The sequence below is a fragment of the Brachycentrus maculatus genome, unplaced genomic scaffold, assembly GCF_059751285.1.
Source record: "Brachycentrus maculatus isolate JH-2025_06_01 unplaced genomic scaffold, ASM5975128v1 h1tg000236l, whole genome shotgun sequence".
NCBI lineage: Eukaryota > Metazoa > Arthropoda > Insecta > Trichoptera > Brachycentridae > Brachycentrus > Brachycentrus maculatus.
The window spans coordinates 194087-212569 of record NW_028280987.1 but is presented as its reverse complement, the minus strand read 5'-3'; the positions used below and the strand labels follow the sequence as shown (position 1 = coordinate 212569).

General features: G+C 35.7%; 4 protein-coding genes and 1 pseudogene across 10 annotated transcripts; 4 read left to right on the top strand and 1 right to left on the bottom strand.

Annotated features, from left to right (window-relative positions):
- Positions 1-1476: 1476 nt before the first annotated feature.
- LOC148306597 (uncharacterized) lies at positions 1477-4091 on the top strand. Of its 2 annotated transcripts, none has more exons than XM_088264705.1 (3): positions 1477-1613; positions 1805-2464; positions 2904-4091. In XM_088264705.1, exons 2-3 carry the CDS (start codon positions 1888-1890, stop codon positions 3518-3520), a joined length of 1194 nt encoding a protein of 397 aa, XP_088120831.1. In that variant the 5' UTR covers positions 1477-1613; positions 1805-1887; the 3' UTR covers positions 3521-4091. The 2 variants fall into 2 exon arrangements, with proteins under 2 accessions (XP_088120831.1, XP_088120832.1); XM_088264706.1 differs by having other exon boundaries at positions 1493-1613; positions 1834-2464.
- A 701-nt stretch (positions 4092-4792) lies between these two features.
- On the top strand, positions 4793-8227 carry LOC148306596 (uncharacterized). 4 transcript variants are annotated; one of them, XM_088264710.1, is made up of 3 exons: positions 4793-5017; positions 5426-5963; positions 6956-8227. In XM_088264710.1, the coding sequence occupies exons 2-3, from the start codon at positions 5429-5431 to the stop codon at positions 7537-7539; spliced, it is 1119 nt and encodes a 372-aa protein (XP_088120836.1). In that variant the 5' UTR covers positions 4793-5017; positions 5426-5428; the 3' UTR covers positions 7540-8227. The 4 variants fall into 4 exon arrangements, with proteins under 4 accessions (XP_088120836.1, XP_088120835.1, XP_088120834.1 ...); XM_088264709.1 differs by having other exon boundaries at positions 4794-5017; positions 5371-5963; positions 6956-8226; XM_088264708.1 differs by having other exon boundaries at positions 4794-5258; positions 6956-8226.
- A 578-nt stretch (positions 8228-8805) lies between these two features.
- On the top strand, positions 8806-12406 carry LOC148306595 (uncharacterized). 3 transcript variants are annotated; one of them, XM_088264700.1, is made up of 3 exons: positions 8806-8948; positions 9136-9525; positions 11189-12406. In XM_088264700.1, the coding sequence occupies exons 2-3, from the start codon at positions 9144-9146 to the stop codon at positions 12235-12237; spliced, it is 1431 nt and encodes a 476-aa protein (XP_088120826.1). In that variant the 5' UTR covers positions 8806-8948; positions 9136-9143; the 3' UTR covers positions 12238-12406. The 3 variants fall into 3 exon arrangements, with proteins under 3 accessions (XP_088120826.1, XP_088120823.1, XP_088120825.1); XM_088264697.1 differs by having other exon boundaries at positions 9104-9525; XM_088264699.1 differs by having other exon boundaries at positions 9092-9525.
- A 2553-nt stretch (positions 12407-14959) lies between these two features.
- On the top strand, positions 14960-16824 carry LOC148306593 (uncharacterized). Its single transcript, XM_088264711.1, has 2 exons — positions 14960-15239; positions 16123-16824. Exons 1-2 carry the CDS (start codon positions 15068-15070, stop codon positions 16674-16676), a joined length of 726 nt encoding a protein of 241 aa, XP_088120837.1. The 5' UTR covers positions 14960-15067; the 3' UTR covers positions 16677-16824.
- Positions 15285-16066, bottom strand: LOC148306594 (uncharacterized; annotated as a pseudogene).
- Positions 16825-18483: the final 1659 nt, after the last annotated feature.

Sequence of the window (18483 nt, the reverse complement as noted above, 5' to 3'; positions counted from 1 at the left end):
CACTTAAATCACCCCATCTTTTTTCTATTATAAAATTTCATGTTATACGCATATTAAGCTTTCTGACAAATCTGTTTCATGCACTGTATAAACTACGTTAAAGCGTTAAAATGGTGGGTTTTATTTACCCCGTTGATACCTTTTCCTGATGGTAAAATCTTATATTTTAACTCATGAAGGCTAATTGGACAACACTAAAGATATTTAACCGGAAGAGCAGCACTACTATTTTACGATCCAGAAAATACTGAGTCGATACGATACAGTCCGTATGCACTATTGATTTCGGGTAAGAGTTTAAAAAGATATAAGAAAATGGCATTTATACTTTAGTAAAAGGTTTTTTATTATCCCCTTCACGATGAACCGATCAAGTTAAGTCAGCAGCACGTACTTCGGTTGTCGGAGCGCGCCTCGGAGAAGAGTCATTGCTTCCACAATGGTCGCAACCCTCAGTAATGAGGAATAAGATGGAGAAGAAGAAAAGGTTTTGTCGATTACAGGTTGTTTATCAAGCGACTGGCGGACTTAGCGGTATAATTTTAAGAATTACAGCGAATTAGTTTTAAAATATCACCATCTGAATCATTATTCAGTGAGTAATAGATAGTCCTACAACGCTTATGGTTACCAATCGTAGATTGAAAAGTAATGGTGCAGGCAGTAGATTATTTAGCTGATTTTTTTTACTCGACGATGGAGAAACCCTGTTAGTAAATATAAAAATTGGGCGAAAGAACAGTACAACAATTTTTTGAGGCGAAATTAGTTGGTAACAGAAGCAGAAAAATATCGAAACAAACTTGAAATGTTCAATTTAAAAAAAAACTTGAATGTGGTCAAGTCACGAATCTGAATAATCGGCGGGTATGTACGAAGGTATGCATAAATGTTGAAAAGTTTTTGTCTCAAAGGGAAATTAGTGTGGTGTTTTTGTTTTCTTTGCCTACCCCTAAAAGGAAGCGACGTGATGGTTATTTAAAGTTAAAGTTAAACAAATATGAAATTACCTTAAAACCTTAATTTATCATCCCATTTTACTGAGAAAAATACTTCTAGAAAACAACCAGCGAAATGAGATCTCGTAAAGTCACCCTATTTAAGGGATTCTTACAACTTAACGGTATCTTTACGGATATGCATCCCCAAATTCCATAGCCGTTGCTCCTAGATTCCTGTTTATATCCTGCATTACTATTAATTTCTATAAAGCAATGATGTCTTATGCCCTAAACGCCTTGACATAGCTTATCTACATCCCATCGAATATATTCCATTTCAGAAATACGGAGTCCAGGACTTATCACCCTATCGACATGTAATCTGCGATAAGGCAAACAGTATTGGACAATTGAAAACATATTCCTCGTCCTTTGGGCCTTTGAGTAGGAATTCAAAGTTCTATAAGTTCCTTCCGAGTACCTACTTTTAATCAAGGCACGTTGTCTATGAAATATTATTGTCTATGTAATTCTACTTAATTGTATGTCGCGTCGGTTGAGCTTACTCATACATAAAAACTAGTATTTAAACTCTAATACAGTGTTTGTCTCTTGTTAAGAGTATTATTGTAACTACTTGAGGATTTTCGCTCATGATGAAGCTTTATAAAGGTACTCTTGTTCATTAATACTAGTTTAAATGATATTAAGATGTCAAAAAGCAAGAACTGTCAAATGTTATTGTATCTGTTTTGGCACGTGAAAAGAGAAATAAGGCATTATAAACACGTATTTTTCAGTTGTTATGTAGTTTCAAACGTAAAACATACAGTCTTCTATTATTAATGATCGAAACATTCCAGGTTTCTGGTTGGCACGGTCGGAAAAAAAGAAATAATTTTTGTTTAATGAATTAATCATAGAGTATTGAAGAATTGAAAAACAGATGGAGTTTGCAAGAGGGAGGGTGAAAATTGAACCCGGGTCTGCCGATGTAGAAGGTGATATTCTCCGAATTGGTGACACCATGAAGGCGCCATGTCCTTTCACGGTCAAAAGAGAACCGCAGCTCGATGGCGTTAGTGACATTACACGCTGTGATAGAGATACATCATATTCCGCTGTAAAAGAAAGTACTTACCCCGAAGTTCCTATTATCAAGGCGGAACCTATAACTGATTCTGAATATGATAATATTTTCCATACTGGTGAAGGTACGCACTACTCCGGTAAAATTAGATGTTCACCAGAGTCCGGTGGCGTTATGAGTAATATCCCATATAGTGGAGAAGATGTATCATATTCGGCTGTAAAGAAGGAGGTTGTCTATACAGAAGTACCTATTAAGTCGGAACCAGGAACTGATTCCGAAGATTGTGATATTTACTATACTGAAACTTCGTATATCAAAGAAGAGCCAGATGTACCAGGGACCAGCGCAAAACTGCATTACTCTTTTGGCATTCCTTATCCTAATACCAAACAAAAATACTTGGAATCTCGTGAAGTTGGACATAACACTAGTGAGTAATAATTCAATAAAACTTTTAGTAGCTAAACACAAGGAATAGATATTAGATACATTTTATTTTGAATCGTAAAAAAAATGTTTTGACGTCGATAGAGGGTATTGACATATCCAGTTTCGCACAATTGTCGCACGTTTTTATACACGTGTAATGCTCTTGTAAAGGTGAATGAAACTTTCGTGGAAGAATATATAAAAACATTTTAACCATATTCTTTGTCCAAAGTTACGTTTCAACCTTTAAAATGTGTTTAATTTATATTTTTATGATAAATTGTTGTTTTGCAGACACACCCACAAGCCAATTGTCAAACATTTGCTTACAACAATTTTTCTTTTAATCGAATATATTTAATATAATTATTCGAACCCAAGGCCGCGTGGCCGTAAAAATCCATGTAACCTTTTTCCTGTAATATTTTCATTTTTTTTAGATTTAAAGACCATATCAGCTGGAGAAAAACCGTTTCCATGCACAAAATGTGAGTATAGGTCGTCTAAAAAAGGAGGTTTAAAAAGACACATGTTAACTCATGCTGGTGAAAAACGGTTTTCATGTTCAAGTTGCGAATCCAAGTTTTCACAGAAAGAACATTTGAAGAGACACACGCTAGTTCACGCCGGTGGAAAACCCTTCTCTTGCTCAAATTGTGAATCTAAATTTTCGCAAAAAGAACATTTAAAAAGACATATGGTAACGCATACTGGTGAGAAACCCTTTTCGTGTCCAGATTGTGATTTTAAATGTTCACTGAAAAGGGGTTTGAAAACGCACATGTTAACTCATTCTGGAGAAAAACCGTTTTCGTGTTCAGAATGTAAATCAAAGTTTTCACAGAATGAGCATTTAAGAAGACACATGCTCACTCATACTGGAGAGAAACCGTTTTCCTGCTCTGACTGTAACTTCAGATGTTCACAGAAAGGAGGTTTGAAAATACACGTCTTAAGTCATACTGGTGAGAAACCGTTCTCATGCACAATTTGTGAACATAAATATTCAAGTAAAGGACATTTAAAAAGACACATGTTGACTCATACTATTAAATAAGCTACTCGTGTACACGCTAAATTTAGTTTTTAAGAGCCAGTTATTCTCCTACGAATTTTAAAGAACATCATCTGCATCCCTCTAATCAAAGCGCCATTGATGTAGTGTTTGACGAAAATGGCGCTTTACAAATTATCCAAAATTGTATATTTATTGGTTTCTTAAAACGAAATGAGTAAAATTTGAGTGTAAATAATACAATAACTGGAGATTTTTTTTAAGTCGGTAATTACACTGAGACATGCTTCACAAATAATTAGGAAAAATTAAAAAGGTCTTCATTTAGAAAGAATCCGAAAAATTAGACAAAACTTGACCCAAAGATGGAAATGGTTACGGATGAATTCTAAAGCCAGTTTCATCGAATAGGAATATCGTCTACCGCTTTTTAAAGTATATTTCAAGTTTCTACATACATAAAATAAAGTTTAATTTTGTAAATTAATGTTTTTAAGTTTCAATCATTTCAAATTACCTTAAAACATGTTTTTTTTTAGTATTTTTTCAACTAAGTAGGTATACTTTACATATGATTTATTTGAAGAAATAAAATAAAGCAATTTGAAAATCATCAAACTTTTATTATCTTCTTCTTTTAAATATTTTACTTGTGGCTCTCAAATCAAACCCAGTTGGCTGTTGTCTGTTATATCTTGATCCTTCCTCAGGGCAGAGAGGCCAACTCTTTGTACCACTACCTTATCAACATGCCCTCCATTTTCTCAACAATATTTCCAAGATACGTTGGTATCTGTGATATCTCATGGTGTGTCCAGATACACTACGCTCTCTAGCTTGTTTGAGGTGGGTAACTGGCCAGATATGTTGCGATAGAATCACATATCCATGACCTGTTTCGTTTTTTGTCACCTTGTTTCGAGGTTTTCATTAATAGGTTATTATTAGACAAATATATGGCATTATCACTTGGCATCTCAATTATTCACCAATCACTCTGTATTTAGGTGCCATTTAAATTTATGAGCCCTTTGGGCCGGCCATTTTGTGTTATAAAATACAACTCCTGAATTAAACTGGCTGTTCACAACGGTTGAGCTTCAGTTTAGTATTTATTATTAAAATACATTTCTTCAATTCATTCATTTTGTTTGTGTAAAATCATCTTTTTCGTGTAAAAATGAATAAAATTTTGTCTAACCTCTTACCAATCTGATGATGTTGGTAACAACGAAACCCAGTGAAATAAAAAAGGTAGAAAAAACTTTAAGTTGTTTTGTAATGCCGTTTAGATATTACTCCACTGTGTCGGAAATAATTTAAATAAATTACTACTGGGTAAGTACTATGAGTACCTACTTAGGTACGTCCAGGATCTTTGGGTAGTATTGTCTATGGTTTCTCGTGAAATGGCGTCTGTCGATTGACGCAACTGTTTACATTTCAAAAGCAGTATTTTAACTTAAAACCAATGTTGATCTCTTGTCACGAGTGTTATAATAAATGAAGGATTCACGCTAATCAAAAAGGATTTTAAAGGTAGTTCTATCAATAGAGTCTGGCAAGGAATTTAATCATCGTTATTTTGTCAATCCGCCTAAAAGTATGTTGACATACCACCAGCCGTTTATGACGGCGATGTGTGGCGTCCACGTCTCGCATCCACGAAGAGGGTTTTGAGAACATTTTTCTTCGTGAAGAATGTTTTCCCCTCCATTTCATTTCACATTCATATTCGTGTCATTTTGCCTGAGCTTTCCGTGTTGATCCATAATCTCAGGTATTTGAAATTTGTAACTTATTCAACTAGTTACCCTCTAATAGTGAGCTGTATCGGTTATAAACATCTTTGCTCACAACCATGGTTTAAATTAGAGTTTGTTGAATTGCAGGTTATGACGTAAAAGTGAAATAAATACTTATACGGTTTTTATTTAACGCTTTTAGAACATGAATAACAGACCAGTTCATGTTAAGACTGAAATTGAGACTAGCGATGGAGAAGAAGATATTCTTCGCAATGAACTGGAGGCACCATATCCTAATACACTCACACCTGGCATAAGTAGCTGCAATTTACCACGATCCTATCTACAAAATGATGTTAATTATATGGTTATTTGCCCTTTACCCATCAATAAACCTAAACAAGAGATAAAAAATGAAGAAGGTGGTCGTCTTCAGACTGAAAATGGGGCACCATGTCCTGTCGTAATCAAGAGTGAACTAGAGTCTAGTGATATTTCACACTGTGTTGAAAATGTATCTTATTCTGCTGTAAAGAAGGAGATTATCTACCCAGAAGTTCCCATTATCAAGACGGAACCAAGAGCTGATTCCTCATACCATGATTCTCCCTATATTAAGGAACGCATAAGGGAGAAGAAAGCTGTTACGGAACCCAATTCAAAACTACAGTACACTGAAATTGATATAACTTATCCCAATATCAAACAAGAATGTTTGGAATCTCGCAACGCCAAAGGTAACTCTAGTGTTATTTTGTCCATTCCTTAATAAAACCATTCATAATCGTTGACGTATGGAGGCTTTATTAGTTGATTAGTGCAAGTTCTTAAAAAATAAAGTAAACAGACATAATAAGACTTGCTAAAGGTGCCTTTACTATGAAAATAATATCGTTATCATTAGCAAATAATGAAATTGATAAAGGATTATTTCTTGTTGAAATGGATCCATTAATGTCACCTACAATAATTTGACAATTTAAGAAAAATAAACGAAAGAAAATAAAAAAGTAAACAATAAAAATATTATTTTCAAATAATGGAAGATCGTTTTGCGTTGATTGTTTTATTGTTTTATTTGTCATATTTACATATTCATATAACACTTCGTGAACAGATACTCTTCGACCATGATTTTTATCATTTTACATTTTTGTACAATCACTTCAATCTGTTATAATTCATAATCCTTCAATATAAGCGACACGTGATAAAAACAAGTTGAACTAATGATTTTTTTAAAATACATATTCGTAACAATAGATTTATATTATCCACTGACACTTCGTGATGGAATTGCATTTTTAATTTATTATTAGATTAAAACCAATATTTTTAGCTTTTCCACTTTTTTATTTGACCAGCGACCGGGTTTCGTCGTTACCGACATCATCAGACCAGTCTGATGATGTCGGTAACGACGAAACCCGGTCGCTGGTCAAATAAAAAAGTGGAAAAGCTAAAAATATTGGTTTTAATCTAATAATAAATTAATATTCGTAACAACTTCAAAGCGTGTTACTCTGATACTTGTGAATGGTCATCGCACTAACAAAAACTAATGGTAGATGTGATCGTTTTGCGTTGATAGTTTTACCGTCGTCAATCGACTTGAACTTAATATGACATAATAAACTGCTCTTTTTTAGCAAAACTTCTCACTAATATACAATTATATATAACATACAATGAAAGGACATACCTTTACATGCGTTTTTTTACTCCTTAGATTTCGCCGTGCCAAAAAAAGTAATCAAACGACCCCGAAGGAATCGAAGAGGAAAAAATTTCCCGAAGGTGAGAAAAGTAGCGAAAACGGGAGCACAGCGCGTTCGTGAATACAGAGCGCGAATAAGGGCTCTTGAGAATGTAACTGCGGGTGGACCTGCAACTAATGTTGAGGTTACATCAATTCAAACAGCGTCTCAACAAAATCTAGAAGACAACCAAGTTGATATGCCCGAAAATCAACGTTCGCTCCTTTACCAGGCCCTCAGTCGACAGAGCAGTCAAGATGAACGGAAAGCGGGAGACAATCAGCGACAATTTGGTGCAAATCAACAAGATTTGCCTGTGGTTTCGGAGGCTCCGTCAACTAGTACTATGCAAATGCAATCCGACAACCAAAAAGTGAGAAGACATTCGAAAAAGACCGCTAAAACACCAGCGGAACGCGCTCGCGCTTACAGACAACGGAAAAAAGCTTTGAAGAATGCGACCAATCAACGATCCATGAACGATACAACTCATTCATGTGACGATGACTTAGTTGTGCTTGAAGAAGTATCTCAAGATGCAATCGACTACACGTAGTTAACAATGCGGAGCGCATAGACTCTACACGTAATAAAGTGATACTTCTTAAATAAAATAAAAAATAGATTTAGCGCGAGAGTCAGATAAAGAAAGTGAGAGATGGCATCTAAAAATAAATACAACAAAACACATTTTGAATAAAAAAATATTTTGTTTATTCAATATTTACGCTGTCATTGATTAGCGCTTCTATTGGTAATACTGATATCAATTATTTGTGATAAATAAAATAGAGATGTATGTCCGTAATTAGATATTTTCGGTATAAAGGGTAAAAATTGCATCCATAGTAGTTCCTAAATAGTTGTTGATTCGTCGGGTTGTTAAAACACCATGATAAATATTGCTTACACAACGCGTGATGCTTCAGTGTTCATATATAGCGTCTGACATGTACGTCTACAACCTCTATCTATTTTTTGCTACGTTGTGGCGCTCTCTTTTGCCTAACTTATCTTTCTTCTCTTTCATTGACTAAATGCGACTAATTCTTCAAATTTCACTCCTATTTCCGTCCAATTATCGAATCGTCGCCTAAAAAGTTTCACTTAAAAAAATTAAAACGAAGTGCACTTGCTTTTGTTGGGAGATGTTACCGGCGTTAGAATGTATCACATTGTTATTGTTAGAACGTAAATTTTATAAAATAATATATTAAACGTAATTTGCATTTTTTTTAGCTAAGAACATTTAATTAATAACTGGGAATTTCCTTGTACACTAAACCAAGTATTATTTGCGAATAAAGTACAAGGAAAGGGGACTTGAAAAGACGGGCGCTGGCCCATGTTGGCGAGAAACCATTTTCACGTTTATATTGTGAAAATGGTGAATATGGACTCATACTGGTGAGAAACCATTCTTTTGCTCAAATTGTTTATCAAAATTTTCACAGAAAGTGCATTTAAAAAGACACATGTTGACTCGTGAAAAATGTTATTCGTGCTATGTTTGTAATTTTAGATGTAAATGATACTAGTATGAAAGCGTTCTCTTGTTCCAATTTTAAAACGATGTGATACGGCTCGCTGTACTGACTATACGAATGCTCGCATCGTAACGTGTTACGTTACGACTAAATGGCTCCGGTCAGTCCCCACCATAAAGGATCCAAATATAGCAGGTTTAATAGGAAGATCCTGTCTGTCAACAAATTATATATCGCAATAATAAATAGGTTGATATTACGAAAAAATATCTAGGTACCTACTTTGATAATTGGAATGAAGGATTATTGACTATGGCGGATATTGTCTATGAGTTCCTTTCAAAATGGCGTCGGTCGGTTGAGCTTACTGTTCCTGAATGTAATAATTTAACTTTGATATTATTCGGGACGAGTATTTGTGCAACGAGTATTATTATAATAAATTAAAGATTCCTGTATTTGAAGGAGAACCATTAAGGTATATCTTTAGCATTATAGTGCCTCACACAAGATTTAATGACGTTGCAAGAAGATCTCAAACTGTCAAATAATTATATTTATTTATAATTCATATATATTTATCGATAAAAATCTGACGCCGTAATGGTTTAAAAAATTAAGGGTAATTTCCAGGTGCAGTAAGATTTTATATTTGTATCATCTAGTATAACAGATGGAGCTAGTGAGAGGGAAAGTAAAAAAAGAACTCGGAACTGGCGATGAACAACAGGATATTCTCCGAACTGAGAACACTACATTCTCCGTCATAGTCAAGTGCGAACCAGAGCCAGATAGTGATATTAGTAATATTGCACACTCTGGTGAAGATGCATCACATTTTTCTAAAGAAAATGCTATTATCTACCCTGAAGTTCCTATTATCAAGGCAGAGCCAGGAACTGTTTTTGAATATGGTCATATTCACTACGCTGGGGAATACTGGAACAAGGAGTCGGCTGTGCCAGAGACTAGTTCAAAATCACACTACACTGAAATTGAGATACCTGACATCAAACAAGAATGCTTGAAATCTCGTTGCGCCGAAAACAACTCTAGTAAGTTGTATGAATAATCATCAGATAACATCTATAAATAACATATTGCATTTACGAAGCATAGTTTTGAAAGTCACTTTATTAATTTATTTCTCATCAAACACACAATTAAAAATTGCAATTTTCAATTACGAGCCCTCATTGAGTTTTGTCAGGGTACATTTCACTCGAGATACTGTTACACATATAACTAACTAACTAACTAACCATCACGCCGCTTCCCCGCAGGGGTAGGCAGAGAGAATAGAGCGCCACACCACTCTGTCCTTGCAAACATTCTTCGCCTCTTCCACGTTCATGCATCTCCCCATACATACCCGCCGATTGTTACGACTCCTAACCTGACCGCTTTCAAGTATTTGGCATACCCGATCGTGCCATGTTTTTCTCGGTCTTCCTCTGCTTCTTTTCCCACTAACATTCGCCTCATAAATTTGTTTTACCGTTCTTTCGTCACTCATTTGTTCCACATGTCCAAACCATCTCAACACACCTTTCTTAATTTTATCGATAGTGCTTATCTCTTTGCTTTGCATTCTTTCCTTATTTCACTATTCGCACATCTATCATACATCGTTTTGTCGCACATTCTTCTGAGAGATCGCATTTCGACTGCATTCAGTCTACTTTCATCCTTCTTTTGCCAACTCCATGTTTCACTTCCATACATTAGAGTTGGAACCAGGACTCCGTTGTGCACTGCCAGTTTAGCTTCCGCTGATAGGTTTTTATTTGCTATAACTGATTTCAGTGCACCATTCACTTTGTTCCCAGCATTCACTCTCCTTTCTATGTCTTTATCAATCTTTCCATCCCTTGAAAACATACTACCCAAATACACGAAATCATCTACCTGTTTCAAAATCTCTCCGTTTACCAATATTTCACATTCAGATCTGCATTCTTCTCTTTCAAAACCGATAATCTTGGATTTGCTAACATTCATCAAAAAGTCACTTTCCTTGCACACATTATACACTTTTGTCACCAACGCCTGCAGGTCTTCTCTGCTATCGGCAAGAAGAACAGCATCGTCAGCATACAAAAGGCAACAGACAGTCAAATTATTCATTCTAGCTCCAACATTTAAATATTTCAGTTCTTTCATGCAATTATCCATGTATAGGTTAAACAGCCACGGTGACATTACACATCCCTGTTTAACACCTTTAGAGATGCTAAGCCAGGATGAAAATGAACCACTTACCCTTATGCATGCAGTGCTATCCTCGTACAAGGATGCTATGCCTTGGATAATTTTACTGCTTACCCCATACTCAGATAACACCTTCCATAGCTTCGTTCTATCAACTCGGTCATACGCTGTTACACATATGTTCATAAGAAACTGAAACGATATTCCATGGTATATATTAAGTTTTCTAAATGCGTTTGCACCATTCAATGACCACTGTTAATTAATGACGCTATATATGCATAAGGCAATCTGCAACCTAAAAGCTGCTATTCTTCATTGCTTACATTATGATATGCAAGCAATGGGGAATAGTCGCTATAGGTTGCATACCCGCTCGCACTGGAGATTGAAGAATCGCATGATATCATATCTTACTGATTTTGAATCGTTTCGAAAATGTGAGATTTTAATCGCTTATGAATTTTATGTATCGTGTTCACATTTTAATGAATGTTTTTCTTTTAGATATGAACAGATGTTCAAATATAATAGCTGGCGAAAAATCTTTCCCGTGCAAAGAATGTGAATGTAAATTTTCAGACATTGGATCTTTAAAAAAACACACGTTTATTCATACTGGCAAAAAACCGTATTCATGTACAAATTGTGCATATACTTGTTCAGAGAAAGGCTCTTTGAAAAGACATATGTTAACTCATACTGGTGAGAAACCTTTCGCATGCTCACATTGTACATTTAGATGTTCACAAAGGGGTGATTTAAGAAGGCATGTCATGTTATCTCATACTGGTGATAAACCGCTCTCATGCTCTATCTGTGAATTGAAATTTTCCTTGAAACACCTACTAAAAAAACACGAGTTAATTCATACTGGAGAAAAACCATTTTCTTGTACAAAATGTGAATATAGATGTTCAGAAAAAAGATCTTTGAAAAGACACGAGTCAACCCATAGTGGTGATAAACCGTTCTCATGTGAAATTTGTGAATATAAATTTTCAGAAAAGGGAACGTTAAATAGACATATGTTAACGCATACTGGTGAGAAACCCTTTTCTTGCTCAGATTGTGATTTTAGATGTGCGCAGAAGGGTGATTTAAAGAGACACATGTTAACTCACATTTGCGAAAAACCGTTCAAATCCATCGAACATGAACTAAAAGGTTCACATAAGGGTAGTCTGAAAGGAGATATGTCAAGTAAAATTAAAATGAAACCAATATCTTGCAAACAATGTGAATATAGATGTTCAAACCAAGGAGGTTTAAAAAGACACATGTTAATTCATACTGGTGAGAAACCTTTTTCATGCGCAGATTGTGAATATAGATGTACAGAGAAGGGAACACTGAAACGACATATGTTAACTCATACTGGTGAGAAACCATTTTTGTGCTCTGATTGTGATTTCAGATGTTCACAGAGATGCGACTTAAAAAGGCATATGTTTACTCACACTGGTGAGAAACCCTTCGCATGCACAATTTGTAATTATAGATCTTCACAGAAAGGGAGTTTAAGATTTCACATGTTAATTCACCAAGACTCGTAGAACCGTTTTTATGCAGCCCATTTGAATGAAAATTCCCAAAAAATAAGGAGTAATGTTCGATTAAGTATTTCGACACAAACCCTATTGAAATGTTACGTTTAAGAGTGACTGTTTTGAGATAAAAGAACCAAAGTTTTGAATGTGTTTTACTAATAAAATCTCCATAATATTTTACTGGTTTTATTTTCTGCCGTTCATGGGCACATATTTTTATGGTCTCGACTATTTAAAAAATATGTATTTTGGTGATTGTTAATTAAAATTGGTACCTTAATATATACAAAATATAAAACCCTTATCCGCACCCCAATGGTGCATAGGGCACTGCTTCATATAAACGCAGTGTTATCTTGATCGTTTACACATGAAGGAAAGGTGATCAGCCCTCCGCTTCAGGTACCAGTCCAGTATATTATTAAATAAATATTAGAGTGAGAAAATCACTTGTATTTTTTTGAACCCCCCTGGGAATCGAACCCAGGACCTCCAGAATGGTAGCCGAGCGTGCTGACCATTACACTACGGAGGCGGACAAAATTGGTACCTTAATTTAATACAATGTATATGATCTTGTATGGAAATTCAACCCTGAATGGCGTAGCCATTGATATTCTCCTTTTTTATTCATTAATTCTTCCTACTGTATTATCTTTCACAACCTATTTTATCCATCGTTTTCGTTCTTATCTGGCAATAATCTCTTTCAACCAGATGTTACGGAAACAAGATAAGTTATGAATAATGTTTTTATTTAAGATTTCCAATGTTCATTATACCTACATCATACCATTGTACATTACTTTGATCAAGAGAGAAAATAAAAATAAAACTGAAAACATTATAACCACTACTTTAAATTTAATTGATATTACTCCAAATTCTTACACAATACAATCATTAGAAAGCATTTTTTTATTTACCATTTTAGGCTGAATTATTGGCGGTAGGTCCACTATGAGGATACATGACTATGAAGTCTATGACAAGTATTACTGTCTCATGTTTATGTTTATGTATTATATTTTATTAGTATTACTGTAGTATGTTTTTCTCCAAAAGTTGCAGATCGTGTTTGGCTTTAAGTTTCCAATATAGAATTAATTAAGAATTTCGATTATATAGGTTCATGATCCAGAAAACTTTGTCCGTATCATGTGGGTTGTTGTTATTAGTGAATGATTCTCACTTACGAAGAATGATTATAAATGTAAGTAGTTCTGCATTTCTGCACTTCCAAATACATAGTTAGTTACCCATTAACACTTTGGCCTAATGAACAGTGGGACCATTTCCAGTTCATCTAATTCAGGATAATACGAGACATCCAATACGATGCAAACTTGCAATTAATAATGAAATCATGGAGCAAGTTATGCAATTCGTAAAATAAGTATTATGGTGTCGAAGTGTTCAGCAGCAATAACCTGTTCAATGAAGTAAGAGAGCAAGCAAAAAAGGATTCTGCTGTTGCTGGATGCTTTAAAAAATTTGTATATAGAAATAAATACATGCTGAAAGAGAGTAAGGTGAGAATCTATAAGACCTGCGTAAGACCGATCTAGACATACGGCACAGAAACAAAAGCGGACACCGCCAGAACAAAAAGCCTTATTAGGACTTCTGAAATGAAGACTCTTCGACCCATTGCAGGCCTGACACTTCGCGACAGAGCTAGAAACTCTGAAATAAGAAAAATCTGCGATGTTGAAGATGTTGTGCGATGGGGAAGAGAAAGAAGACGTTTCTGGAGAAATCATGTGGGAAGAGCGAGTTCGGATCGAGTGGTGAGGATAGCAGCGGACAGCAGCATAAGCGGAATCAGACCCCCAGAAAGACCACCTAAACGATGGAGGGATAGCTGGTCTTCCACCTCCCAGGAGCGGACCGGAGAATCACAGGACTTAGTCCTAAAAAAGGAGAAGAAGAAGAAGGAAAAAGAATTTGAAAATACACATGTTGAATCGTAAGGGTGAGAAACCGTTCGAATGCTCAAACTGTGAATTTAGATGTTCACAAAAAACTCATTTAAAAATACACATGTTGACTCATACGGGGGAGAAACCGTTCTTACGCTCATACTGTGAATTTAGATGTACACAAAAGGGTCACTTGAGAATACACATGTTTACTCATACAGCTGAGAAACCGTTCTCATGCAGTAGTTGTGACTATATTTTCGCAGAAACGACACCTTCAAGAAAGTCCTGAAATACCACTTAAAACCCTAACTGTTCATTTAATCATACCTTCCTTGTTTTCCACCACCGCTCCGCCCTCAATACCACACATGATCGCTGTTTCTGTTTTTTTCTTCTTATTTTCATTGAGTTTTCATACTGCTACTCATTGCAATATATAATTTTATCATTTTTACTTAAATACAAGTACCATCTGCCCCATAATTACGAACAACTGTACTCGTTTGTGATATAAACTTTGACCTGTGTCATTGTTTGTTATTAGTAGGTTGATATTGCTTCTTAGTAATAAGCCAGCCAATGCACATTTAGGGCGCCTGTACTCTACAAGGAATTTTCCGTCAGTTCTGTTTTTACGGTCCGATATGGCACGCCATATAAATGTATATACTAGTTTGAGCACTATACGTAAATTTACCGTACGGAATTTTACTTTTCCCCATTCCGGACCGGTTTTTACTCTTACGATTTCACGGGGCGGGTGCGGGGGAGGGGGGCGCACGGACCGGACACTGCGTTGCCCCTTCCCTCACTTCCTCAACAACCTGCCCTCGCGCCGCACGCCTCGCTCGTTTCTTTAAAATAAAAGCGACCACGAAGTTTGACAGTTTGGCGCGATCGAGTTCACAATCATGTACGACAATTTTACGCTTATTCAACTTGTTGAATCTAAACCATGTTTATGGGATAAAACTATTGATGCGTATAAAAACAGAAATAAGAGAAACGATGCATGGCGAGAAATTTGTTTATTCTTCGAACCGGAATACGAGGGCTTTGATGACAGAAAGAAAGACGACATACGTAAGTACTTATTTAATTAATTTGTTTTAAATTTTTGACATTTGCCATGGCACGGATCCAGCGGGACTTCTGCGAAATTGTTTCTTATATCGTTAGGTGTTCGTCCCGCCTGGGCGTTATTGGTAGCGATGGGAATATCTTGCAAACCGTTGTGATTAACACGTACGAACATGTCATTATGTGTGTACTAATCTCTTTCACTAATAATATTGTGTAAAATGCTTTGACTATGTCTTCACTAAATTATTTCGATACGTTTAGTGGACGATGAAGTATGCGCTACTACTTTGCCAATATACCAATAGTACATTCCACATATCTGCGTGCCCGAGACAGTCGATAGGTATGTTTTCCACCATAAGGTCCAAGGTTTAATCGCCCACTAAAACGTATGGCATGCTGTAGTTTAGAGAAGGATGCGGAGGAGTTGGATTAGGTACTTGTAATCTTCCCTCAGTCAGTAGCTTATTAAACATCGTAGCTGAAAAATAGTCCATGAGCTCCTATATCGACAAACACTAATTTATAGTTATAACCGGTCACTGCTAGAAGGACTAAGGAATAGTAGCCTTTATAGTTATAATTCATAGACCCAGCAGAGGGTAAGTTCTTAATTAGTATGTGTTTTCCATCCACGGCACCTGAGCAGTTTGAGAAGTTTACTTTGGCTTGAAATTCACTTGCCACTGATTTCCAGTTATCTGTACTCAGTGGTGCGAGAAATTCACTGCTTAACTTATCCCATATTGTACTGCATACTAAACTGATTATTTCACTTATTGTTTTAATAACCAAATGGTAGTTATAAAACATATCGCTGAACGTATTTCCTTTGGCTAAGTACCTGTAACAAATACATTATTTCATTACTTTTTTATTTCAGTTAATACTATCATCAATAAATGGAATAACACGAGAGACTATTTCATTAAATCTCTTAGAATGAAATCTGGGAAAGCCCAGAGAAAGCCATATATTTATCACAAATATTTGATATTTTTATTAAAAAATATTAAAGAGGATTCGACTATCTCTAACAATTCCTCTCAAGATAGTGACAACGAATCCAGACCAGGTATGCCAGCGGCACTAATTTCTACGCCACCAATTTCTACGCCAGGGTCCTATCAAGATGATTCATTTTCATCCAGAATTCAGCCTGTAACGTCACTAACTCAGAACCGGAAAAGAATATTGAATCCATGTGATGTGGAGATGTTAAAGGCGCTTCAACGTCATGAGCCACGAAAGGATGAATATAAAGATGATGATAAAGCATTTTTGATGTCTATTTTGCCAGCCATTAAACGCATACGCGAAGATGACAGACTAGAGTTCAGAATCGACGTGATGCAGCTGCTTCGCAAATATACGAATCCTATTCGAGCATCTTCGTTCAGCTCTGCGTCATCATCGCCATTGCTTCCTGAATCTTAATTTTAGGTTAGTTTTTTGTTTACACTATATATCTTAATTCCAGAAACGCGATATGTATCTTGCAAAAGCCTAGTTTACACGGGTAGAGTACTACTTATACTACAATCTATACCAACGTAGACTGTAGAAAAAAAGGTAGAGTACTCTACTATTTACTCTAGCCGTGTACACCAGTCTACTCACTCCGCCTCTCGCTCACTCAAAATACTGTACACACTTACCTTATAATGTTACAGCAAGTATTTCATTTGGTGGTTCACACAGCCTTTATTTTGTATCATGCGTTTTGATCCACGCGCTTAAGCAACATAGCAAAAATCATAAGCAGCTGTAGACATCCGATAGTAGTTTTTAAATAAAATCTTCCGTCCTGCCTCAATTTATTGTAGTTTATGTAAAATGACCCTGTCAGATACCTTTTATTTATAAGGGGATGAACCCAGAATGCTTTTTAAATATGAATATATTTAAAATATTTAATAAAGCAAGGAACTGCCGACGCTCCAAGAAACTCATCGTTCCTAGCATAAGTACGTAGAAACCATACGTCACGCAGGAGTAATTACGCTTGCGTGATGTGTAGTTTCATAGAGAGCTGTAGGGCGTTCGTGCACTACACGGAATTTTACCGTCCTGCAGTCCGGTTAGCATGATAAAACGGATACTTGGCTTGGAATGGCTTATGCTTTTGTCTTTTTTTTCTTCAAATCAGTGCGCGATCACGGTGCGTGTGAATTCGATCACGCTGAATTGTCGTAGTCGCTTTTATTTTTAAAAAACCGGACTGCCGGACGGTAAAATTCCGTGCAGTGCACAAGCGCCTATACTGCGCCGCACCGATCCAAAAAACGATCGTAAAGACGGGCAAGTGCACAAGCCATTCGTCCGTTTTTTCATGCTACACCGGACGTAAAAAACAGACTGCCGGACAGTCTAATTCCGTGTAGTGCGCAAGCGCTTTTGTGCACTACACTCTATAAAAGTTTGATGCAGTAATGAATACATTGCTTGTAATAAATACATATATAACGATTTTGGAAAGGAGTAGATTCTGAATTTTTTTAAATTCTTTTTTCACACATCTTAAAATCAGCACTATATGTCGAAACGTCGGAAATTAATACGTTTAGGAATGAACAATTTTAAATGGTATTGTGTACGTTATATTCTTGTACTTGGTATAAATAAAAATCCTTTTTTGTTTCCTTTTATTAGAAATAAGTTGTTATTATCAAATATGTTTATTTAGAAATATCAAGCATAAAATGTTTGTAAAATAATCATTATCGTTATATAAATATGATTATACTTATGTATTTACTGAATAAATTTATATTAATGCAACATCATTTCAATTGATTATACCTTTAAAAAATCTAACCCCCTATTCGATCTCAATGATCTATATATAAAGGTGGAGACTGACCTCCACATTTCGTCGTAACATCGCTCGCGGCGAGCATCAGCGAGCATCCGAAACTATGGATGGAGCGCTCGGCTCGCTGTACTGACTGTCCGAATGCTCGCATCGTAACGTGTTACGTTACGACCTGCGAAATGGCTGCGGTCAGTCCCCACCATAAGGCACTGCGTTTATCTTTATCGTTAATAATTACTTTTTATTAAAATCTTTAATGCTCTTCTCATCATAACTTGTTTACTAACGTGAACAAAGTATTTTATACTTTATCACAAGAATTAATTAAATTATTTAATTTGAATAAGTTTTCTGACTTTCTATTACATACATCGCTCACTCCTTTCAAGAACGTCATAAATCAAAAATCGTTAATTTTCAGTTGTGCAT

What these genes read in the sequence shown, in the direction of transcription:
- LOC148306597 (XM_088264705.1), top strand. Translation starts at nt 1,888, where the DNA reads ATGGAGTTTGCAAGAGGGAGGGTGAAAATTGAACCCGGGTCTGCCGAT. An exon ending in TGAAGTTGGACATAACACTA is followed by an intron (nt 2,465 to 2,903) that starts GTGAGTAATAAT and finishes CATTTTTTTTAG; the next exon opens with ATTTAAAGACCATATCAGCT.
- LOC148306596 (XM_088264710.1), top strand. Translation starts at nt 5,429, where the DNA reads ATGAATAACAGACCAGTTCATGTTAAGACTGAAATTGAGACTAGCGAT. An exon ending in GGAATCTCGCAACGCCAAAG is followed by an intron (nt 5,964 to 6,955) that starts GTAACTCTAGTG and finishes TTTACTCCTTAG; the next exon opens with ATTTCGCCGTGCCAAAAAAA.
- LOC148306595 (XM_088264700.1), top strand. Translation starts at nt 9,144, where the DNA reads ATGGAGCTAGTGAGAGGGAAAGTAAAAAAAGAACTCGGAACTGGCGAT. An exon ending in TTGCGCCGAAAACAACTCTA is followed by an intron (nt 9,526 to 11,188) that starts GTAAGTTGTATG and finishes TTTTTCTTTTAG; the next exon opens with ATATGAACAGATGTTCAAAT.
- LOC148306593 (XM_088264711.1), top strand. Translation starts at nt 15,068, where the DNA reads ATGTACGACAATTTTACGCTTATTCAACTTGTTGAATCTAAACCATGT. An exon ending in CAGAAAGAAAGACGACATAC is followed by an intron (nt 15,240 to 16,122) that starts GTAAGTACTTAT and finishes TTTTTATTTCAG; the next exon opens with TTAATACTATCATCAATAAA.